Genomic DNA, 26,711 nt, shown 5'->3' on the forward strand with positions numbered 1-26,711 from the left:
CTTTTACTCAAAGATAGATTTATGTTCAGGTACCATCAACTACGAATACAAGAGGAAGACATCCCAAAGATTGTGTTCAAAACTCGTTATGGCCACTACGAGTTTTTTGGTTATGCCTTTTGGACTAACCAATTCCCTAACAGTCTTTATAGACCTAATGAACTGTGTTTGTAAACTCTATCTAGAAAAATTTGTGATCGTATTTATTGATGACATACTAATATACTCATGAACGGAAGAAGAACACGGCCAACACCTATGAATCATTCTAGAGTTACTAATAAAAGAGAAATTGTACGCCAAATTCTCAACGTGTGAATTTTGGATCAGAGAAGTACATTTTCTTGGACATGTAGTCATCAAAAAGAGCATTCATGTGGACTCTTCCAAAATCAAGGCAATAAAGAATTAAGGGGCACCTACAACGCCATCTGAGGTGCACTAATTTATAGGATTGGCTAGATACTATCGGAGATTTATAGAGAAATTCTCCAAAATAGCTAAACCCATCACAACACTAACGTAGAAGGACACAAAGTTCAAATGGGAAGAAAAGCAAGAAGTTGTGTTCTAGAAATTGAAACACATTTTGTGCAGTGCGCCAATTCTTTCGCTCCCAGAAGGAACCGAAGACTTTGTCATCTATTGCGACGCATCACACCAGGGCTTAGGATTTGTACTTATGCTAAGAGAAAAAGTGATCACATATGCTTTACGTCAACTTAAGGTGTATGATGCGGGCAAGTAGCTACACCTAATTTTAACATTTATAACCTAACTACCTTAACTAACTAATTGCACCTAGGCAGTGTACCTAGTCAAAAATATAGAATAGTCGGGCAAGTCGGGTGTCGATCTCAGGGAACAGTATTGATTAGTTAACCTATCTACTATTAAATTAGCCTAAATTATCAACAAAGTTGGGGTTTTATCTGATTTTACAAGACCAGATGAACTTAATTCTACTAACATGAAATTCAACCAATTACTAAAAACACTCCTGTTTAGTTCGAATCCACTTCTTCTATCTGGTTAGCTAACAATTATGGATTGTCAAATTTATATTATATTAGTAATCTAAGTCTAAATTTACCAATAATTGACTTATTCATGTAAAACTATGCATGTTCACACACAATCAAACACAAAATTAGTTATAGTGATGAATAGGCTATGGAAGATTTATTATGTAAACACAATTATGTTCTCCAACACAGCTAAATTTAATTACCTTAATTGTTATCTAAGATTAAGTCGATCCTAGCTCTAGCAATTCAATGTTCACTAAATCACTAGGTTTCAAGTTCATGTAATTCAATAATCACTAAGCTACACAGAAAATGAATTCAAGCAACTAAAGAATCAAATGCAAGCATGCTAGGTAATAATAATCAAACACAAGAAATTTACCAACAAATCAAATACATTAATAATTAAACTAAACCATATGTCAGAAGCTTCATCTACCTAAACAAAAGTAGCTAGATTCAGCTACTCATAGCAACAATCAAATAAGCACAAATCAATGTGATTAACATGTTCATAAGTACCAAACAAATAAACTTATTAGGAACTTTCACTCCTTTGGTGTTGAAACCCTATTTCCAGAACTTCTCTCCTGCTAAAAATTGTCTTCTGAAAACCTTCCAACCAGCCAAAAGTCGATATGCTAATGGATATTTATATTTACCAAAAATCGCGTCTCACGTCGTGAGAATTAGTGTCTCACGTCTTCAGATCAGTAGAATTTGTGTTCGGCAAGGAAACTGCATTCCGCGTAGCTATCTTCTAGAAGAATCAACCTCACGTCATGAGATTATACTCCTCACGTCGTGAGAGCTGGGAATTAGCATCTGACACAAAAACGAAAGTCTCCCGAAATTTTGTCTAGTTTTCAGATCATTTTGAATCTCGTCAATCGGAGTTACGAGTCATGAGATATGGTCAAAATACTGACGAGGGGTCAAGCTGTCCAATAACATCATTTTTGTATCTTTTTCAGCTCCAATCCTTCGAAGTTTCAATTTTTGTCGCTTTTGGTCTTTTATCTTCAAGAGTGTTCCTTTTGGCTGCAAAATATAATTTAAACATTATAAGTACCAAATATCTTTACAATTAACTAAATTATAGCTTAAAAGGTATTAAAATATTGTTTAGAAATGTGTATAAATTTGACACTATTAGTGTACGAGAAAAATTATACCATCCATGACTTGGAATTGGGAGCTGTACATTTTGCCTTAAAGATTTGGCCATGTTACTTATACGTCACAAAGTGTACCATATACACTAACCACAAGATTCTTCAGCGCATCTTCAATCAAAAGGAACTAGTATGAGGCAACGAAGATGGCTAGAAATGTTGAATGACTATGAGTGCGAAATCAGATATCATCCAGGCAAGGATAACGTGGTATCCGATGCCCTAAGCAGAAAGGAACGAGCTAAGCCCCGCAAAGTGAAAGCACTCACCTTGACAATTCAGTCAAATCTTCCTGCCCAAATCCGAGAAGCATAACTAGAGGCCTTTAAGGAAGAAAACAAGGCGGAAGAATGCCTATGAGGAATGGAGAAGCAATTCGAGATCAAGGATGATGGAACTTTTTTTCATGGACCGAATTTGGGTGCCAAAGTTTGGCAATATTAGGAGTTTGGTTTAGGATGAAGCTCGCAAAACAAGGTACTCAGTTCACCCCTGACAAGATGTACCTTGACTTAAAGAAAATATATTGGTGGCTGAATATGAAAGTAGAAATCGCCACCTACGTGAGCAAATGCTTGATCTATGCTAAGGTCAAGGAAAAATACCAAAAACCCTCAGGTCTGCTTCAGAAACAAGAAATACCTGAGTGGAAGTGGGAATAAGTCGCCATGGACTTCATCACCAAACTACCCAAGACACCTAGTGAGTATGTCTCGATTTGGGTAGTAATCGACCGTATGACCAAGTTTGCACATTTTCTGCCAATCAAGGAAACAAATAAAACGAAGAAACTAGCCAGTAATTACATTAAGGAAATCGTTCGGCTAATCGGCATACGAATGTCTATTATCTCATATAGAGATAGCCAATTTACATCTCGATTATGGGAAACAATGCTACGAGCATTGGGAGCACGACTTGATATGAACACAGTCTACCATCCGAAAACTGTTGGTCCAAGTGAAAGAACTGTACAAACGTTGGAGGATATACTCACAAAATGTGTGATAGACTTTGGAGATGCATGGGATACTTACCTACCTTTGGTTGAGTTTTCTTATGATAAGAGCTATCACACCAACATTAAGGTTGCTCCCTTCAAAGCACTCAGAAAGTGTCGTTCTCCGCTAAGCTAGGCAGAAGTCAATGACACCAATTAGCGAAGGAACTGACAGGAGACACAGTGATAATAGGACCGTAAATTATACATGATACTAATGAGAAGATTGTGAAAATCAAAGAGCGACTGAGGACCGCTCATGAACGTCAAAAGAAATATGTTGATTTTGGACGAAAACTCCTTGAATTTCAGGTTGGGGATAAGGTCATGTAAAGAGTTTCTCCTTGGAAAGGAGTAATAAGAGTCGGAAAACGATGAAAACTCAACCCGAGATACATAAGACCCTTCGAGATCCTTGCTAGAATAGGTTTGGTAGCCTACCGACTCGCATTGCCCCAAAAATTTAGCAGTGTGCACGATGTCTTTCACATTCCAAACCTCAAGAAATATCTCTCCAAGGACATAGTTGTAATATTGCTTAAAGAGATACAAATCGACATGAAACTTAATTTCATCGAGGAGCCAATCGAGATTATGGATCCTAAAGTCAAGACACTTAAGAAGAGCGACATTCCTATAGTCAAAGTACGATGGAACTTCAAGTGAAGACCGGAGCACACATGGGAACGCGATGACCAGATGAAGAGAAAGTACCCTCACTTGTTCGAGAACATTCTGACCAAAAGCTAAATTTTGGGACAAAATTTCCTTTAATGGGGGGGGGGGGGAGGTTGTGCAACCCGAAAAATACGTCACCAACCACCGTTAGATCTTAACATTGTCAAACATGTAATAAGAAGACCATGTAATCATTTGAGTTATATAAGTAAATATATTCGATTTCATCATTAAATACGTCAACATTTAGGCTCAAAATTTAGTGTGAAAAAAGTCGTGTCACCTTGAGAACAGGTTAACGTTTTTGGAAAATATGTAATACCTTGATTCCAAAAATATAAACTTCGTTAAAATCTGACTTAGTGTGGATGAGATATGATTTTTATCGTAAATAAAAATCTACCGTACGTAAAAAGTTACAACAATAAAAACTACAAGGAAAATGGTCGACTTTTGGTAGAAATCACCAAAAGGAGAAACGTAGTTCTACTCAAAGTAAGAATTTTGAGACAAAGAACGTCTAGATCAGAAGAGTTATGATTTTTTATAAAATCATAACGGTTGTAAAATAGAGGCTAAAAAAGAAAGTTTGGAATTAGAAAAAACGACTAAAAGGAAAGTTGTAGTATACGACGAGACCTACACGAATATATAAGAGTCATTGAAAACGAATCTCATATAGAAGTGTTACAGATTTTTGAAGTTGATTTTTCACATTTGCATGCACCCGCGCGTAGCGCGCGACGCGCATTCTGACACCCGATTCATCAGGATACGGGATGATGTGGCATGAGGAGATGATGACACATGGCAGCTCTATATGTCTTGTATGTAATTGCATCGCGAGCATTACACGACGTGCACTTGGAATTTGGATATAAATAGTAAGTTCCGGCATTCAGTTCCTCATACTCCAAAATCGCATATATATATATATATATATATATATATATATATATATATATATATATATATATATATATATATCGCTCTCGATTGTCGTGCCACTGATTCCAGAGCGGCTCTCGAGTTCTGGACTTCCGAATTCTACCCTATGTCAGCGGTTTCATGCTTCAAGGGTGAGTTCACGGCCCTACTTTACTATTTCAAACCTTTTCGAAGGGGGGTGGGATATGTCATAAACTATTGTTTTCATAAATATTGTTGATTGTATAACCTTAGTAATATGATTATGCTTAGAACATTAGGATAATATTATACCTCAGTAGATACTCCACCCAACTTTTAAGGATAATATTACAAATAGTTGTTATGCTAACACACATTGATTGAAAACATCATACCTACTTGTTACGCTGCCCAGTCTCCAGGAAACGTTGTTTATCTAGTTAACTATAGCCAACCTTTGGATAAGCTTAGTACCAAGTGGTTACTCTACCCAAATACATTGGCTACTCAAAGCGCTTTAACTTTATATATATATATATATATATATATATATATGTGTGTGTGTGTGTGTGTGTGTGTGTGTGTGACAACCGTCAAATTCTGGTCAATTCAAAGTCAAATAAAGTCAACAAGTCAAACCGGTCAACTCAACTAACCCTTGTGTACTAGGGCTTACGTTCTGTAATTACTAAACAACTCGCTATTCTAATGAGAGATCATAAATCGAAAAGCACGTACATCTAGATCTCCTTAACCTAAAGTTGTGGTAAGTGACGAACCAAACCGATAAAACAATGTTGCATACTCATCGGGAGTGTGTAAGATCCTTAAACAAGGCTTAACGGGGTTTACGGACCTTACATTGCGAAGCCGGACACTCACATTTGTCACATACGAAACCGCTCTCAATCGTTTTCACTCTATCTCTTCTTATTGAGAATCTCTCTCAAATCTCTCAAAGTATGAGGAATCTCTCCCAAATATCTCTTTGTATGTGAAATCTCTCCAAGAATGTCAAATCTCTCCCAAATCTCTCTAAGTATGTGAAATATCTCCCAAATATCTCTTTGTATGTGAAATCTCTCCAATAATGTCAAATCTCTCCCAAATCTCTCTAAGTATGTGAAATCTCTCCCAAATATCTCTTTGTATGTGAAATCTCTCCAAGAATGTCAAATCTCTCCCAAATCTCTCTAAGTATGTGAAATCTCTCCCAAATATCTCTTTGTATGTGAAATCTCTCCAAGAATGTCAAATCTCTCCCAAATCTCTCTCAAAAGTTTCCGTAACTTTTTGAAGTCATTCGGGTCATTCCGACGCTTAACCGGGTCAAAAACGGCTTAAAACGGGGCAAAAACGGACAAAATAGGCTTAAGGACCCGAAACCCCTCTTAAGGACCCGAAAGTCCGCTTAGGGACCGAACCCTCCTGAGCCGAACCTGAACCTGCTGAGAACCGAACCCGAAGGCTCCTGGAACCGAACCCGAAGGTACTGTTCATTCGGTCAATTTCGCTCCATATTGCCCCTCAGTCTAGTTCGCTTCTGATGACTTCGGACCGAGCCTCCTTCTCGCTTCCTACTGTTTCGCATAGCCTCGCTTCGGACCCAGCATCAGAAGGGACCGAACCTTCGGCCCCCTTCCGAGAAGCTTCGCTGTTAGCCTTTTTCTTTCCGGTTTTCGACTACGACTTCATTTTAACTTCGTTTTTAATTGTTTTAACGTGGGATTTTCACCCAAAACTTTATTTTAACATATAAGGACCCATAATTAATTATTTATCATGTTTTTAAGGACAAAACCTTATCCAAAAAGAGTTGGTGAAGTACAAGAGGTGGAGTGTTGACTTTCCTTTATTCTATGACACAAGCAACCACCATACCCACTCCATGACTAACCCACACCCCTCCCCACCATACCTTGTCACTTCCTTGTCCTTTTCACCTCACTCACAAGTCATTCCCACGTTTTGAGAGCTGGACATTCATCCTCTCTCCTCATTTTCTTCCACTTGCTCTCATTTCACCAAAAATACAACACAACTTTTCTCTCAAACTTTTTCTCTCTATTTCAAGACTCCAAGGCTGATTTTCAAGCTTTATTCTTCTCTTGGTAAGTATAATTCATCCTCCTTGTGATTATTACACTTGATTCTACTCAAATCATTGATTGCTTACACAAATATCATCATATTTGTTGATTAGCTCCTCAAATCTTCAAGCATCTCTCGAGTGTTCTTGAGTTGAACACTTCTTTTCTCAATCATCCATCTTCTGAAATCACTCAAGATGAGTTCATACCCCTACATTTTCATGTTTTCTCAAGTTTTTAGGGGGGGATACAAGTTAAAACACCAAGAACGTAACTAAACTTTTCTAACAGCCTTCATCAGAAAAGTTCAACTCCATTCACGGACTGTTTTGGACAACTTAAACATTTTAGTTTTCAAAATTGTTTTAGGTGCAAGTAGTTCCACTTATTATCTTTAAAATTACTACTTGCACATCTCCACACGATTTTTCTACAATTTATGGTGATTTTTACAAAACAGCTTGTCTTTTCAAACACAAATCCGGACCAGTCTGTGAATATGATAATTTTAATACAAGTTAAAGGCTTCCAAAAATCATGATAAAAATTATGAGTAAACTAGACACATTTTAGGAACTCTCAGAATTTATGGATCTAGTTTTTGACTTCGTATGATTTTTCTAAAACAGTGCAGAAAGGTTAAGAGTTAGTTAACAGCTTCTAACTTTCAAAACACTTTGTAACATGTTGAGCAAAGTGTTAAATCTTTGATGACTTCATATATTACATGTATTTCTTGTAATGATATATTTATATAATAGGAAAATTACTTACTGAATTAATAAGAATCCTCCATCATAACCATTAGTACAAAACAAAGCAAGATAAACATAGCTATATTGTACTATACATTTGACTTACATAGAAAGGGTTCAAATACACCACAAATAAACATACTAAACTATAATAAGTATAGTTAGGTTGCATGTACATTTCAAACATTTTGATAAACTATTATAGGTATAGTTTATGATCATTACATTACAAAAGGTTTTCACACGAATAGGGTACATTCCAAAGTACCGGGTTTTTCACATAAATGGGTACATTCCAAAGTACCGGGTTTTTATACAAAAAGGGGTACAAATACAAAGTACCGGGTTTTTAATTACAAAAAGGGGTACAGATACAAAGTACCGGGTTTTATACAAAAAGGGGTACAGATACAAAGTACCGGGTTTTCATATAAATGGGGTACATTCCAAAGTACCGGGTTTTATACAAAAAGGGGTACAGATACAAAGTACCGGGTTTTTAACTACAAATGGGGTACATTCCAAAGTACCAGGTTCACATAAAATAGTTGTTATGATATTAAAACTATATTTCATCTAGAATTGTTAGACTTCAACTATAATCGTTGAGCGTATATGCTTGAGTCATATAAGAAATTAGTCTTGATTGGCTTATAATTGGTGGTGCCCGCCTCATCTCCTGTTCCTCGTTGGGTTGTGGACCTAGGGCAGACCCACTATATTCAACGTTTTATCTAACTTAAATCTTATATAACTTATATATGCTGGACGATTATAGGGGAAATCTACGGGTCATTCCAGTGTTCATTAACGCATCATATAGGAATAGTCTATTCACACTTAACTAAGAAAATATTGGATTTTCTGGAAATCAAACTCTATCGATTTTACAAGGAAAATAGTTTCTACTTCAAACAAAACTCTTATGAACTCACCAACTTAATTGTTGACACTTTTTCAAGACTACTTGTATTCTCAGAAAATCAGTGAAACAGGAAAACTTCAGCGCTTTGAGGATGGGACGTTAAACCGTCAACAATTTATTTTTGTCATCATAATGTAATTGATTTTGGAACATGTAAACATATACTTTGGTGTAACTTTTTCAATTATATTTATGATGGTTGTATTTACTTTGAGCACTATTATACACGTTGTTGTGATACTGTACATGAAGTCCTCCACCCCCGGACGTTTCCGCCATCCTTGATTTTGGGGTGTGACAATATATATATTAAATACAATGAAGAATAGCAAGGCGATCGACCAGGGGGCACCCACGAACAAGTGTTAGATGAGACTGATTCATCACCTAGTTGAATAACGTTTAGATGTAAAGCCCCAGGCCTATAATCGTTAAATCTTAAGTGATCGGGAAAGATATCTATAGGTTTATACGGAGTTGACACCTCCACCTGTGGTTACTAGCTACAACCTGACGGCAAGTCGAAACAAGCATAACTTTCTAAACATCGGCGATGTCTGATGAGGCGTCGACATTCTGGGCGGATGACAACAAGAGTCATAGCTCGATTATAGGAACTCATCATAACATTGTTAAGCTAATCTATCTAAAAACTACTAATATGAAATAAACCTTAGAAAGTATCGATAGAACCCAACTCAAGTATGCGGGTTTAGGGAAAATAATAACGTTGACATATCAAAACCTACAAAACCCTTTTAAAGTATGCAAAATCTATGAACTCACAAACATTATGTTTACCTTTCAAGCCACATGTATTCTTAGGAGAATGAGTTCGAAAGGAGAAGGGCAAGGCCCTAGTGATGCAACACAAAGCCTATGTGTCTTATTATTGTACTTTGCTTTCGTATCGTATTTGTACCTTGAACACCTATGTAACTTAATTTACTTAATAAATAAGAAGTAACATTTGCATAATATTTGTGTATTGTTCAATTGACTTTGTATCTATGATCCAACATCCTAACGTCGTACAGCTCGACGTTTCCGCCGCCGGATGGGGGTGTTACACGACATGTTTGAGAAAAGTCGAGAAAACAGAAAAAGGAAAGGAACGCGTCGTGTCCATTGAAAGACATAGTGCGTCAATTTGCCTAAGGTGAAAGAGATCACTAGAACATAACATATGATACGGATGAGACTCTTGGCAAATTCGATTCGCGATGGATCAAAGTCGTGACGCGGTTATATGGATGAATAGTAGGACACATGTCACAATTGTAAGACATGTGGCAACGTCTAGGAAGACATGTGGAGCGCGACTCACTCTTTAGAAGATGTTTCACACTTTTCTACGGCCTATATATGTGATTCGTGAGATGGAAAAAAGGGTTTTACCAACAACGGGAAAAATGGAGATAATATTCTTTAAAGGTTCCTACATAAATAGTATTATGTAATTCCTACAGAAAATTTTGAATATGTGATTTCTATGAGAATTACTAATATGTGATTATGTGATTCCTATGGGAAATATTGGATATGTGATTCCTACGAGAAATACTAAATATGTGATTCCTACAATAAATATTTTTATTGAATATGTGATTGGATATGAGAATCCTACTACAATATTCCTATAGAAATATTGTAATGTAGTTCCGTTAGGAACTTTTTGACAGGTTTCTTTCTGGAAACGTTGTTAAGGATTTCCTACATGAAATATTGTAAAACACTCCATGCAGGGATATTGAGCCAAGTATCGAGATGAAATCCTTGTATATGCAATTTACGTATAAAATTTATGTTTTGTAACACCAATGAGTTATAAATTTTGATAAAACTGTAAAGGTTTTTGTAAAACCAGATGTTAACATGACTACGGGTCATGACAGTTTTACAACCAAAGTGATAATTTTGTTGAATAAAAGTTAGGGCGTTACAAGATTTTAAAAACGTTATTTTTTGTATGTCATTAAATATCCACAACAACAAATTGGTTATCAACAACAACAAATTGGTTATCAACAAATGTCCTGGTATGTCATTCAACTTTAATTAAATATCCATGATCGTTTATACAAATATTCGCAAGCCTTTTAGTTTGTACGACGAGAATAGGATATCGCACATACAACGAATTACTTTCTTCATAAGGTCATCCGTTATACCCACTACATACCACATATGTGGTGGGTGCCACATCAGCACCACATTCCACTACCACTAACATGGGATACTTACCACTAAACACACCACTCCACCTCATTTTTTATTTAAATTTAATTTAAAAATACATTAAAAACATTTTTTTAATACTAGCTTTTCCATTAAATTAAAATACCAAATTACATTAAATAAAAACTAAATTAATTGAAATTAAAAAATAAAATAAAAATAACAATCAAAATAAAAATTACATTAGTTAAATTTAAAAAAAAATTAAAAAAAACATTAAAAAAAACAAAAAATTCCAACCATACATAAAATAAACTACCCCCTACGCCTACGTCGGGCTCGAACCGACTCTTTCATTGCTTGGAAAAGTTCCAAGTCTTCGCCCTCAAGGTCGTCCGCTTTCATTTTCAAGATTTCCATATCGGTTTTTGTTTGGAGTGTCTCTTGTGCCTCTTGAAATGATGTTTGTGCTTCGATCATTTTTTGTTCCATCCGAGTCATCACCTCGGCCTTCGTTTCTTGAAGTTGCACATATCGATCAAATTTATCGCCAAACATATCCATAACACTAGAATTCGAAGATGTTGACGTCGCTTTTTTTGCTTTATTTCTTCCAACGGCCCGACGAAGAGGTTGGTCGTTTTCAAGATCTATCGGATCGTCGTTGATGTCGATGTGTGTTCGGCCGTCCGATTGTTGAGAAGTTCCATTGGGGTTTCTCGAACGCTTTGAACCGGAAGATTGGGAACTTCCTTCCGTTTGCTCTTTCCATTTTGGGGCGTCTTTCAATTTTAGCCACGGTTTCATATACAGAAAAGCTTTGCGTGTTGGCGTTGTTTTTTCAAATTGGTCCATGGCCGCCTTGAAAACATCAAAATCGTTCGAGCCGCTTTTGTGTATGTTTAGGAGATTGTTGTAGATTCCTCCAGAATCGGTGCATTTTAGTCGAATATCTCGCCATTTCGACGTAATTTGATCGGCATTTCGAGTTTGACTTTCCATTAACTCGTAAAAAATGGCTCGGACTTTTTCCCAAAAACTTCCGTAAGTCTGGCTATCTCCTACGATTGGATCTTCGGAAGCCGCCACCCATGCCTCCGCTAACTTTTCTTCTTCTTCTTTTGTCCATGGGTCCCTTTCTTGGGTGGTAGTGGGTCGGACCGTTTTTTTTTCCTTTTTTCTTTTTTGGTTGAGGTGGTGGTGAAGGTTGCGTTTCCGGAACAAAATCCGGCGAAAGTGGTGGTTGTGAGCTTGGTGGTTGTGAAATTGGTGGTTGTTGTTGTTGTGACGATTGTTGTTGCAGTTGTTGTAGTTGTTGGAATTGTTGAAATTGTTGGTATTGTTGTTGCATTTGTTGTTGTTGGAAAGTCGGAAAAGGTTGATATTGTTGATGGAAAAGTGGTGTTTGTTGGATAGGGGAACCACTTTGAAGTAGATTGATAAAACCGCCTTGAGGTGACTCCATAGTCGGGAATTGTCGAGGTGTTGTATCTAACGCAAAAGCGTTATCGGGTTTGCGATTTCGGTAGTTTGGAGGGGTATTTTGGTTGGGATCCATGATTTTTGGTTGTGAAGATGTAGCGTGTAGTTTGTGTATAGAGAAAGAAAAGAATGGTGTAAAAAATAAGGAGTAAAAATATGGTATTTATAGGTAAATAAATTGTTTATTTATTTATTTTTATTTTTTTACAAATCTAGCCATTCAACGGCTACATAAAAGAAACGGTCGAATTTTTGCATCGTAAAATCTCATTGGGCATTTAAGGTCGTTGTCCGGAGCACGGAAGGTCACGACCACGACCCACCACGAACCACCGGGGTGGTGTGCACGGCCGTGGTTCGTGGCCACCTAGACTACGGACCATCTCGTGCAAAGTATACCATTCGGTCTAAGGATATTCATGCGAAAATAATGGAAATATACATTGATTGACATCTGTGAGAAAAAACTAAAAAGATTTTCTATAATCATATCGCATCGACACTATATACACACAAGTTTGACCATATATACAATATGTTTAAGATGATAACTATATATTGAAAGTGACTTTTTCGCGTACAGCTTAAATCAACATCAAGAATTTATCCTTAGGATACACTTATTACATATAGTTCATCCTTATATGCTTTGATAAATATTAAACATTAAAGACTTGACGGGGCCTATTTCCGCAAACTGTTTTCCTAAAAAAAATATTATCATTTTTCCAAAATACTAGAAATGTTTAATTTAAGCCTATTTCAAAAACCCTATATATGAAGGGTGTTTCAGCCTCGTACGTCTAGATTGTATGTAGCAAGGTCAATGTTGCTTGGCTAGTGTATGTATCATGTTTTACCACCTTGTATGATGTATTTGCATGGGTTTGAGTGTGGTATTTATCAACTCGTTAAGAATTTATTACATTTATAGCATTGCTCTCTCTTCAAACCCTCCAACACAAGTCGAAATGTTACCAATTTTTTGTCTTTTATTTTGTAGACGCTACTTTGAAAACCATTATGTTGGACACTTATCTTGATGATGACGTATTCGAATAAAAATAAAGATCGAATACATTGGAAAAGACGCAACAAAACCCTAAAATGTTTTGAAGAAACTTGATGAAGAAAGTACTCAAGACACCATAAAAAGATGAGACCTAATCAATCATTTTTGAAAACCAATTTAAGAAACAATCATTCTACCAAAAATGATTTCATAAAAGAAATGAGTGAGAAATAGACGACGTGTAAATAGAAAAAAAAAAATTATGTGAAGAACAAATTGCATGATTGTTAATGCCCAATTATAGAAAAAAATTTAATAACCAGCTATCCGACACTAGCAAATGTCACAATATATTGCGTCAATTTTATGGTTAACCTCAGTTAAATATCCACAACCGTTGATTTAAATATTCGCAAACCTTTGAGTATGTACCATGAGAATATGATGTCGAACGTACGACGAATCAATTATCTTAAGAAGGAAATGATGTAGACACAATGACCTACGTCCATTAGAAAAACTTAAAACCCGACAGAAAATCATTTTCAAAATTCATATAACATCAACACAATACCCCCATAAGTTTAACCATATATACGATTTGTTTACATAATAATTATATCTAATATGTCTTTTCACTTACAATTTAAATCAACATCATGCATGTATCCTTAGGCAACGATTTTTATACATGGTATGAACGGATATTTACAATTTTGAGATTGTATAGCATATTCATGTTTTTTGTACAAATGAAGTATCAAAAGCATATCTATGTCCTGCGTCAGTTTGTAGGACAAAACTATGATTTTCTTCCTGACACTATTAACATGTTAACATTACTATCACTGTTTCACGTCAAAACATTATGCAAAGTTGTTTAATATTGTCATATATTGCATTACAAAGGAGGTCTCAACAATTACAACTAGCAATATAAGCTTTTCTGAGCTCTTTTACTATTTACAAATTAAAACTTATAAAATAAAATAAAAAAGTTACATTATATATGATAGCTAATTCATACACAACAATTTTTCTTCATACACAACAATTTATGTTTTAAAATTGTGTATTGTACAGCTTTATAAAACAAAAATTATTGTGTATGAATAAAACGGTTGTGTACGAATCACTTCCCAAAAGTTCAAAAGGAGGAATAAATATGGTATACTTCTATAAAACAAAATTGTGTATTGTACAGTTTTATAAAACATAAATTATTGTGTATGAATAAAACGGTTGTGTACGAATTACTTCCCAAAAGTTCAAAAGGAGGAATAAATATGGTATACTTCTACAAATGTCACACAAACAATGATAGACCACATACAATCCATGGATTTATAACAAGGAATAATGTCACTTAACTTTTAAAACCTAAAATATTTATGTTTTAAAAGACAACCATCCATTAAATTTGGTGTATGAGTCAAACTCATTCTTTAATATGAAAACATTAAATGATTTATTACTTATATTTATTTCTGGTCTGCATTTATTTAACTAATCTTGACAATTTAATGTTCAAAAAGAAATTTTGTTATTAGGTATTGATATTTTTTCAAGAACTTATAAGTATCATTTAACATTATTGGAAAATTATTACAAACCATAAAAGTTAAACCCCATAAAATATAGAACATGCCACATGTGACTTATTTCATAATGTTTTGGCATATATCTTACTTAAAATTACTTTGTTTTATAAAATATATTGAGAATCTTGAAAACATTCATTATTCTTTCTCGATAGCTAAACGAAATTTTCATCATCTTGTACATTAGAATAAAAATCAAAAGCTTAATTAGAACCACTTCATTTGTATGGGTTTTTTTTAGCAATTCTACCTTTTCTTTTCCAAGAACTACATTGTATTTGTGACCATAAAATCTATCCATCCTAACAAATTCAATCGGTCGTGGGCTCTTGTTTATCTTTATTGATTCACAACTCATCAACAACCCTACAATGGATGACGACTTACATTAGTACGTGAAATTATGAAAGTTTATTGATGTTCGTTGTAACGTCACAAAAATAAGCCCTAGGATTTTTTTTTCATTTTTAGATTAATTAAATAGTAACCATATCATTTTCATAAAACCAAGGTAAACAAATTGTATCAATACACCATCAATTATCAAAGTAAATAACAAAATACGAAATCGAGTGGTATGTGCTCCACAATCATCTCGGGCTCTTCCCTTTTGAACCAAAAGTACCTGAAAAATAAACTGAAAACTGTGAGCACAAAGTTTAGTGAGTTCCCCAACATACCACATATCATACATAAATGAACACATAATGGGCCCCGCCCAATGAGTGTATCGGGCCCCGCCCATACTCGCATAACGGGCCCCGTCCATTGAGTATAATGGGCCCTGCCCAAAATCGCATAACGGGCCCCGCCCAATGAGTATAACGGGCCCCACCCAAACTCACATAACAGGCCCCGCCCAACATACAAATCATATAAGTATACACATATACAATAGTCACACAGACATCTAGTATCCTAGCATCACTCATCATGGTCGGTATTGGTGCCTTAGACCCACTAAACATGGTGAGGAAACTCACATGGCACTGCTGAATCTCACAGAAAGAATCACTGGCTGTTGGCCTGCTAAAATCTTTGCGCTATCACAAAACAACATCCAATTAATAATTGGATCCCGACTCACGCTAAGAGTCCAAACTAGGGTAAAAGACCTTTTTTACCATTCCCTAACTTGGCCCAATGCCAATGCCCAATCCAAATGTCCAAAAGCCCAGATTTCCAAAATAATCATTCAAGGCCCAAATATGGCCCAAATTCCCAAATTAGGCCTAAATATGACCCAATTTTCCAAATTAGGCCCAAATATGGCCCAATTTTCTAAATTAGGCCCAAACCCTCTTCATGGGCCTTCAACCAAAGAGTCTAATAAATATCCTTAGCCCAAACCAATATTTTGATGGCCCAACAAGGCCCTAACCATCAAGAGTCCAAACATGACCCAACACCATGAGCCCAAACGATTCGAAACTCAACGTACGTGGATAAGCTCCGCATCCATGCAAGGCTAGTACGTTAAGCGTACCACTCCAGTACGCCCTGCATACTAGCTGAGGGACCATTTTGCAAACTTTTTGATAAAGAGGCTAAATAAGAAAGTTATCAATATCCAAGTGTTACATTGCAGTGTCTACTTGGAAGCATATGACATTGTAAATGTGACACGTACTATAAAAATAACCCAAATTTCCTCTTTAATGACTCCATTCCATCCGTAGCATTCAAGTAGTAACCGAAAGAAACACAATTCAGGTAAAAAACCACCATTTTTTTTTTCGAAAACCACCTCATTCATCTGCCCTGTTTTTCACCATTCCCGTGTATAAATCACCAACACAGAGAGAAGAACATAGGCCCCACAAATTGAAATTACAGAGAAAAAAAAACAGAGGAGGAGAGCAAGTTAAAACAATATAAAACATTTAATTAATGTTTGTAGTTTTTTGTATTACAAAAACTAAAAATAAAAATGGTTGGGTAATATAATTAAAACTCCCAAATTATTTTTAGCACCAATGATAAATAGTATAGATAGATTTTCCTAAAAATATACATCTAATGTTATTTGCAACCTTTAGAGGGTTATTGATTTTTGTCTAAAAGATAATTATAAAAAATAATATAGAAAAACTATGAGTCTCAATAAATAAATAAATAAATAAATAAATATATATATATATATATATATATATATATATATATATATATATATATATATATATATATATATATATATATATATATATATATATATATATATATAATATGCCAAACGCAAACATATACATAATATACTATATTAATAAAAAAAATCATAATGTTATATATATTTGAAATATCTAATGGTAGGGTGGGAATTGTGGGTATGAATAATCCCCTTCACATTTTTTTGCCACCTTATATATCACACTATTTTGGCTAGAAAATAATCACCACACCACCACATCAAAGTAACTTTACATATCATTCCTTTTGCAAGTTTTAATTTTTTTTATTTTATTTTTCATATTTTTGATAATTTCAAATATAAATTACATAATTTTATAAAAAAATTCTAAAACATAACATAAATATAAATTACATAATCTTTTTTTTTCAAAATACATTTCTCATCATCATCATTAGCGTCGTAGATATGATCGATCAAGTCTTGTTAAAGCCGCTCGTGAGTTTACTCGTCTTGAATGTCAACAACTCTATGCAAATATTATGTTAAACATGGTACAAACTGAATATGTCGAGACTCAATTCGTAAATATTGTGCAATACTCCGCCTTTTATCCTCAGCTACCCTATGATGGATCATGATACATGTATACATAATATATCGTAAAGTTTTATTAGATATGGATGTGTCACATGTTCCATTATGTGTCACTTGCAGTTTAGAACTCCAAAATCACATTCCACATCCTTACATGCTGCTTTCTGACTTATCTTGAAGAATTTTTTCTTCGGTCCATTGGGTGTCGAAATGTTACCAATTTTTTGGCTTTTGTTTTGTAGACACTACTATGAAAACCATTATGTTGGCCATTTATCTCGATGGTGGCGTATTTGAATAAAAATAAAGATCGAATACATTGGCAAAGAAGCAACAAAACCCTAAAATGATTTAAGAAACTTGACGAAGAAAGAAACCATAAAAAGATGAGACCGAACACATAACAATCATGTTCAAAAACCAATTTAAGAAATAATCATTCCACCGGAAATGATTTCATAAAAGAAATGAGTGAGAAAGACATGAAATGTAAATAGAAAACATAGTTTTTACGTGAAGAGCAAATTGCATGATTGTTAATGCCCAATTATAGAAAAATAATAATAACTAACTATTCGACAAAAGCAAACGTCACGGTATATTGCGTCAACTTTATGGTTAACTTCAATTAAATATCCACAACCATGTCGTATATACGGAGAATTAATTGTCTTCAAAAGAAAATGATGTAAACACGTATCGACTGACGTACATTAGAAAAACTTAAAATCCAACAGTTCTAAAATCATATGACATCTACACAATATTCACACAAGTTTAACAATATAAACGATCTGTTTACTATTATAATTATATCTAACTGCGTTTTCACTTGCAAATTAAATCAACATCATGCATGTATCCTTTTTATACATGGTACTAATGGATATTTACGATGATGAGAGTGAGTAGGATATTCATGTTTTTGTACAAATGAGATATCAAAAGCATATCTTAGTTCCACATCAGTTTGTAGGACAAAAATTATGAATTTTTCGTAATAACTGTCACCGATGCATGTCAAAACATTATACAAAGTTCAGTATTGTCATATATTGTATTACAAATGAAGCCTTGACAATTACGATTAGCAATATAAGCTTTTACGAGATCTTCTCCTATTTACAATTAAAAACATATAAAATTAAGAAAAAGTTACATTGTAAATGATCAAAAGGAGGAATGAATACCGTATACTTCTATAAAAGCCACACAAATGATGATATAGACCACACACAATCCATGGATTTATAGCAAGGAATATAGTCACTTATTCTTTAATCTACTTTATTTCTTCATTTTGTTTAAACTTTTAAAACCTAAAATAGTTATATGTTTTAAAAGACAATCATCCATTAAATTTGATGTATGTGTCAAACCAATTATTTAACATGAAAACTTTAAATGACTTATTACTCATATTTACTTCTGGCCATCATTTATTTAACTAATCTTGACAATTTTTGTTTAAAAAACAAATTTGTTATTAGATATTGATATCTTTTCAAGAACTTATAGTTATCATTTATATTATTAGAAAAATATTGCAAACCATAAAAGTCAAACCCCATAAAATATAGAACATGCCACATATGCCTTATTTTCACAATGTGTTGACATATATCTTACTTACATTTATTTTGTTTATAAAATAGATTGAAAATCTTGAAAACATTCATTATTCTTTCTCAATAGCTAAACAAATTGTTCATCATCTTGTACATTAGAATCAAAATCAAAAGCTTAATTAGAGCCACTTCCTTTGTATCGGTTTTTTTTAGCAATTCTATTTTTCTTTTCCAAGAATTGCATTGTATTTGTAATCATAACATCTATCCATCCTAACAAATTCAATCGGTTGTGGGCTCTTCCTTATCTTTATTGATTCACAACTCATCAACAACCTTAGGTGGATGACGAAATTACATTAAACGTGAAATTATGAAATTTTGATCCTCAAAGTGTCTACTTGGAAGCAAATGACATTGTAAATGTGACACGTATTACAAGAATAACCCAAATTTCTTCTTTGATGACTTCATTCCATCTGTAGCATTCAAGTAGTAAGAATTCAAGTGAAAAACCATCTTCTTTTTCCCAAAACCACTTCATTCATCTGCCCCCTGTTTTCCACCATTCCCCTGTATAAATAGGGAACCTGAAGTGAACAGAGGCATCACAAACTGAAAGCACAGAGAAAGAAAAACACAGAGTGGGAGAGTAATCAGAGAGCAATTTAGCAACAGCAATGGCCCATTGCTAGTTCTTCTCTCTGTTTTCGATTTCTACATTCAACCTCCATTCATTTCTTTATACACCTTCCTATTCCCTAAATTTATAGCTACTGCCTACTGGTTGTTAATTTGATGGGGGAAGAGGTTTTTCCTTGGTTGAAATCTCTGCCCTTAGCACCAGAGTACCACCCAACCGTAGCCGAGTTTCAGGATCCAATTTCATACATTTTCAAAATCGAAAAAGAAGCTTCCAAGTATGGAATCTGTAAAATCATCCCACCTGTCTCCACATCGCCCAAGAAAACCATAATTTCGAACCTAAATGAGTCTCTGTCTTCCCAAAACCCTGATTCATCACCTACATTCACCACCAGGGGGCAGCAGATCGGTTTTTGCCCACGTAGGCACTTCCGACCTGTTCAGAAATCCGTTTGGGAGAGCGAGGAGCACTACACTCTGGCCCAATTTGAAGCCAAGGCCAAAAGCTTCGAGAAAAATTACTTGAAGAAGGGATCAAATCCGAAGAGGTGCTTGACCGCGTTAGATGTGGAGACGCTTTACTGGAAGGCTTACATGGGCAAACCATTTTCCATTGAGTACGCAAATGACATGCCCGGATCGGCATTTGATCAAACAGTCGGTAGGTTGAAACAGGGGAAGAAGGAAATTGGTGACGTCATGACGGTGGCGGAAAGCCAATGGAATATGAATGCGGCTTCAAGAGCGAAAGGGTCTCTATTGAGGTTCATAAAGGAGGAAATATCTGGTGTCAATTCACCCATGGTTTACATTTCCATGCTGTTTAGCTGGTTTGCTTGGCATGTCGAAGATCATGACCTCCATAGCTTGAATTACATGCATATGGGTGCTTCCAAAACCTGGTATGGCGTGCCCATGGACGCTGCTGTTGCTTTTGAGGATGTGGTCAGAACACATGGTTATGGTGGAGAGATTAATCCAATTGGTATGTCTTAAACTATGATTAATTTTTTAATCTCCCCTGTTTTTTTTTTTTTTTTTTTTTTTGCTCTGTAATTTCTTATGTTGCTTAAATCTGATGTTATTCACTTATTTGTGTTGTTTTCAGTAACTGTTGCTATGCTTGCGAAGAAGAACACAGTTATGTCCCCAGAAGTTCTTCTAAAGGCCGATGTTCCTTGCTGCAGGTGATCCTGTTTTTGTGTTGCTAGAAAATAAAATAAAATTTGATTGCTATTTATTCTGTTTTTTGTTTTTTTCTAGCTTATTAATAGCTAATGCTTTAAGTTTGTTAGAAATTTACATTTAATTCACACATTTATACTCAGGTTGGTGCAAAATGCTGGAGAATTTGTCGTCACATTCCCTAGAGCTTATCACTCTGGCTTTAGTCATGGTAAAGCACCCTTATTTTCTTCCTTGTGAAACTTTATCGGTTATGTTACACAAATTAATATATTAAAATATACAGTACAATGATATTCTCAATTTCATTATGGATTGGATCTTCTTTAGACTTATTTTTTTACTTTATTTTTATAGGGTTCAACTGTGCGGAAGCGACTAATATTGCAACCCCGGGATGGCTGATGGTTGCACGAGACGCTGCAATTCGAAGGGTTATAATTAATTTTGCTCCTCTGGTGTCTCACTCTCAGCTACATTATGATCTAGCACTATCACTGTCTGCAAAGTTTGTTCTTTGTTCTTCAACAATGGTTGATTTTGATCTTAATTTGTATAAGAAAATTTTAAAATGTTGTGTTTTATTTGCTTCTACAGTGGCCGAAAGAGCATCAGGCCTGAACCTCGAAGTTCCAGACTGAAAGATAAGTTGAAAGGCGAAGGAGACGCACTGGTAAAAAGACTTTTTCTGCAGGACATGATGCAAAACAACAAGTTGCTTGATCTTTTAGGCCAAGGGTCTCCGATTGTAGTTCTTTCTGAAGAAGCATTAACAAGTTGGATTCCATCGAATTCGAGTAGTGATTTGTCCCTTGGTTTATGCATTCAAAATGATGAAAGATTGTCTTCAAGAAGAAAATCTTCATTTGATAGCTTTGATTCACCAAGAAAGAAGAAAAGGGTGATTGTGAAAAACGGGATCCATAAACCCGATCCTGCAAGTGTATTCTCTTGTGTTACATGTGGGATTTTGTGTTATTCTTGTTTTGCAATTGTTCAGCCATCAAAGGAAGCTGCAGGTTACCTCATGTCAACTCGAGGTGTTAATGGTCTTGTTGCTGCTAATGCTACTAGTTATACAAATGCGGTTGATCTCGGATCCTCGTCAGGTATGATGAATTAAACTCTAATTGTTCAATATAAACATATGATTTCTGAGTTATTTTTTTTATTTGTTTATGGAAGAATGGGAAGTGTTGAAGCGCGATTGTGATCATCTGGTTGATGTTCCGAACAAATCTGAAGATGATGGCTCGGGTACCACGTTAGTTGCAAAACCACAGGATATTGTTGCTTTGGCTTTACAGCTTGTGGCAATAGCTCATGGAGATTGCTCTGAATTCGAGGAAAGAGATGATTCTGATAGATCTAAATCGAGCAAATATTTCACAGAATCGGATGGTTCAATGAGTCGATCTGAATATACAGAAGAGCCTCATATCAACACAAAACCTGAAGATTGTGCGAGAACGCACATTTTCTGTCTACATCATGCTCATCAAGTCGAACAAATTCTGCAGTCGGTAGGGGGAGTTCATATGCTGCTCCTCTGTCATCCAGGTATCCGATAATCAAAAAAAAAAAAAAGTTTTTAACGATTTGCAGAATTTATTAACGGGTTTCTTATCGTTTTCAGATTATCCAACAATAGACGAAGAAGCAAGATCCATGGCGAAAGAATTAGGAAACTATCAAAACTGGACAGATCTCGGATATCGAGATATTAACGAATACGATAAGGCGAAGATACGATTGGCTCTCGATAACGATGAAACAGAACATGGTAACCAGGATTGGGTGGTTAGGTTAGGGCTCGACATTTTCTACAGTGCTAGACTTAGTCAATCCCCGAATTATGCCAAACAGATGCCATACAACTCGGTTATCCATAACGCAATCGGACGCATTCCTCCTCCGTCAACTGAATCAACAATATCAGAACCATCCGGCAAGCAAAAGAAGCCCGTGGTTGCGGGAAAATGGTGCGGGAAAGTTTGGATGTCGAATCAGGTTCATCCATTGCTAGTGGTTAGAGATCTCGAACAACACGATGAAACCAGTCGTTCGGTTTTGTCAATGGTGGAAGGGAAACCTGAAATTGAAAACAGCAGGAAGAGAAAGATGAAGGCTGTTATAGTGGAGTCGTCACTGTCACCGTCACCACCACCAGCATCGCCATCTCCACCGTTGCTGATTGGTGGTGTGAGGCGACCACGTAGGAGAAGCCTCCGAAAGGGAACAACAATCCCGAATCTTAACAAAAAACCAAGAGAATCCGACTCGGATTCGGATTCGGATTTGGATTCGGAATCAGACGACGATTATCGGCCAACGACAACCGGAAGAAGAAGAAGAAGAACAAAAAGTCCGCAGAAGAAAGCAAAAAAAGGTGGTGTGTGTGAAGATGAAAAAGAGAAAGAGAAAGAGAAAGAGGGGGAATTTGGGTGTGATGTTGTAGGGTGTAAGATGAGGTTTGGGAGTGAGGAAGAGGCTATGGCTCATAAAAGGAACGTGTGTACTGTAGAGGGGTGTGGGAAGATATACTTTTCACACAAATACTTGTTGCAGCACGGACGTGTGCATCTGGCTGACCGGCCAATCCGATGCCCGTGGCCCGGGTGCGGCAAGACCTTCAAATGGAAGTGGTCCAAGACCGAACATATAAGGATCCATACCAAAGCCCGCCCGTATATGTGTAAACAAGAAGGATGTGGAAAGAAATTTAGGTTTGTGTCGGATTTTAGCCGTCACAAGCGTGTTACCGGACATTCGGTGGTCAAAAAGAAAAAATAAGTTTAAGAATAAGAAAGGGAATAAGTTTTATAAACAAAGAGGGGTTGTAGTTTTTTTTTAAGTTAAATGATTGGTTATAGAATAAAGAAACTGTAGTTTCTATCGGAGGAATATACCCCTTTATATATATATATATGGTTAGGGAGAGAGAGAGAGAGGGGATAAAGTGGCCTTTCTTTGAGGCTGGTGTTGTTATTAGACTTGGTACTTTTACTATATAATATAATATAAAAGTAAAGAGTTATGGTGCAATTTGCTTATCTTTGCGTGTGTTGGTGTCTTATCTACTATTCTTAAATATTTTATATTTGTTATCTGAGCATCTAATATTAAATTTTTATTTGTAATGGGCTCGCGTCATTTTGTTTGGGTTCAAGTATGTGGGGAAAAGAAAAACCAATAGAATTTGATTAATCAATAAAAAAGTCCAAATCTATATTTAATGAAAAGCATTGACGATTTAGGATGGTCCTGTGGTTTGAAATAATTTGCATGTTTGGTCTCTAACTTATTTTTTTAATTCGCACGGTTTCTATAATTTTATTTTGTTACGTTGTTGGTCCCTATCCGACTTAAAATGACCGATATAGCCTTATCTATTATTTTAATTGTTTTGTTTTATTAAATAAAATTATAAAAGAATTTTTTTTATTGGATGTGGGCCTTACTCTTTCTAATATTGTTAAGAATGAAAAGGAAACCTAAACCACTCGACCAAAATCAGTTCCCCTTCTTCCTTCTCCTTTCTCTCCGGCATCACCTCCAATGTGCCACTGAAATCGCCGCCGCCGACGAAGAAAACCTGCACACTGTTGTCTAGCGATTGTGTTCAGGGGAGGTATGTTACTCACTCCTCCTTCTGATCATCTTCCCTCTTTTACCCTAAATCAGCAAACCATTCAACCATTATATGACGCCCCTCTCATATTAACTAACGAAACTGACAACCCACCTCAAGTTCATGTTACCGGAGCCTACAAGAAGAAGCAACCTATTGTGCGAGACCCATCATCCTGCGACCAAATCAACCAACAATTTATGGATTTCGATTTCTTCACCACATATTTAATCTAAGGTTTGAAATGCTAAACCGAATCAACGTCGAATCGATCCAAGGTGAAGGATGGGGAACGACTGGAACCTTCAAGTTAGACCCCTCCGATCCACCAAAACGACAAACCCATAGGGAGAAGATTGGATGCAGTTGCATTGAATCGTGAGTGCCCTTAGTTTAATCGTTAAATCACAAATCTGTCTATAACAATTTTTCTAATTACTGATCAATCTATTGAGTCTCCATGGCACAAAATGTTCTCTTGTGTTGATTCACTTGTATTGTATTTTGGATTTTTGTATCTGTGATTTTTCTATCAACGATTTTGTTTTTGGATTTGATGTACAAGTTCAATTTTAGATGTATTTCAGATTTATTGTTGAACTTTACATTATGGTTGGATTTGTGTTTAGTTTGGGGTGATTTTATATGGTACTAGATATGTAGCCCGAGATGATGACCGGAGTTGGTGCTGGAACCGGATCTATGGCCAGAGATGGTGACCAGATGTAGTGTCGAGAGGAGGATTAAGGTGGGGTGGACCGGTGGGTCTCATTTCCAACAATTTATTAATAGTTTATATTATTTAAAATAATTGAAATAATAAAAAAGGATTTAACAAAATAAAATATATCAATAAGGGTAAAATAGTCATTCTACGTGTAATAGGGACCAAAGATGCAACAGAATCAAACTACAGGGACAGTCCGAGTTTAAAAAAAATAAGTTAGAGACCAAACGTGTAAATTACCCCAAACCATAGGGACCATCCGTGTAATTTACTCTTCTGTAATATAATACATATAAAAATCAAATCGTTTGGACCCTGATTCTTTTATAGGACCGATCCAATACTAGACTCTTTTGGATATGGATCGGTCCGAACTGTGTGTTTCCAAACCACATTCGACAGGCTTTGACCGGATGTTTGGCTCGATTTAACCGGTTCAAATTCATTTTTATTTTAAACTAGGTGTGAGACTAGGGATGGAAATTTCACCCGACCAGGTGGGGAACCCGGTTGACCCACCCCAATCGGGGACGGGTATTTCCCCCCAAAACGGGTACCGGGTACCGGGTCGGGGATCCCCATTATGTTAAAACCAGAGATGGGGTTAGGGCCAGGTATAACAATCCCCAACCTGCCCCGCCCCCGCTTTGATGAATATATATATATATATATATATATATATATATATATATATAGAGAGAGAGAGAGAGAGCTAGGTTCAAGTATTTTAAGTAATTATTGTGTTATTGTATGCATAAATTTGGGCCAATCAAAATTAAATAATTAATTAATTAAATAAGAATAATTTAGTAATTTGCTTAATAACTTCCAAAAATAATTCCTATAATCATGGTATTGACTTTTATTTAATCTCGTTCCCTTCTTTATCTAAAAACCGATTCTGAAAACCCTAAATTGAGCAATCGATGGAAACGAGATTTAAATGCAGTACAGGTCTCTCGGTCTCGTCGAGCTTGAAATCCTCCAGCGCAGCGGCACTCCGGTGGACACTAGCGACCCTTTGTGGGGTTGCCCATCATCGTCTTCTTCATAGATCGAGAGAGGGAATAATCGAGCGATCAAGCATCGAACAAAGGTGGTCTTGGTAGTGGTAATCGATCAGTAACAGAAGTGAAGAAGTCGGGGTCCTTGGTGGTAGCGAATACGTCAAACACCGCCTTCCCCATTAGTGGAAAGCACCATCTGGCTCGTTACGTTATGAATTACATCAAAACCCTAACTGATTTCAGCGATGAATTAAACGCGTGCCTGCGTGACCACCGTGTCGGAGACAATCTAGATTCATCGTCTTCACCTGACACAAGCCTTGGACACGAAGACGATTCGAACATTGGAAACACATCTTCATCTCCAATGGCTTAAAATTCCGATCATTA

At 35.8% G+C, this 26,711-nt stretch overlaps 1 protein-coding gene across 1 annotated transcript; it reads left to right on the forward strand.

Annotated features, from left to right (window-relative positions):
* Positions 1-19,758: 19,758 nt before the first annotated feature.
* LOC111881429 (lysine-specific demethylase REF6) lies at positions 19,759-23,995 on the forward strand. Its single transcript, XM_023877824.3, has 7 exons — positions 19,759-20,756; positions 20,880-20,958; positions 21,100-21,167; positions 21,314-21,464; positions 21,554-22,065; positions 22,142-22,516; positions 22,593-23,995. The coding sequence occupies exons 1-7, from the start codon at positions 19,925-19,927 to the stop codon at positions 23,747-23,749; spliced, it is 3,174 nt and encodes a 1,057-aa protein (XP_023733592.1). The 5' UTR covers positions 19,759-19,924; the 3' UTR covers positions 23,750-23,995.
* Positions 23,996-26,711: the final 2,716 nt, after the last annotated feature.

The sequence above is a fragment of the Lactuca sativa genome, chromosome 1 (genome assembly GCF_002870075.4).
Source record: "Lactuca sativa cultivar Salinas chromosome 1, Lsat_Salinas_v11, whole genome shotgun sequence".
In the NCBI taxonomy this organism is placed as follows: Eukaryota; Viridiplantae; Streptophyta; class Magnoliopsida; order Asterales; family Asteraceae; genus Lactuca; species Lactuca sativa.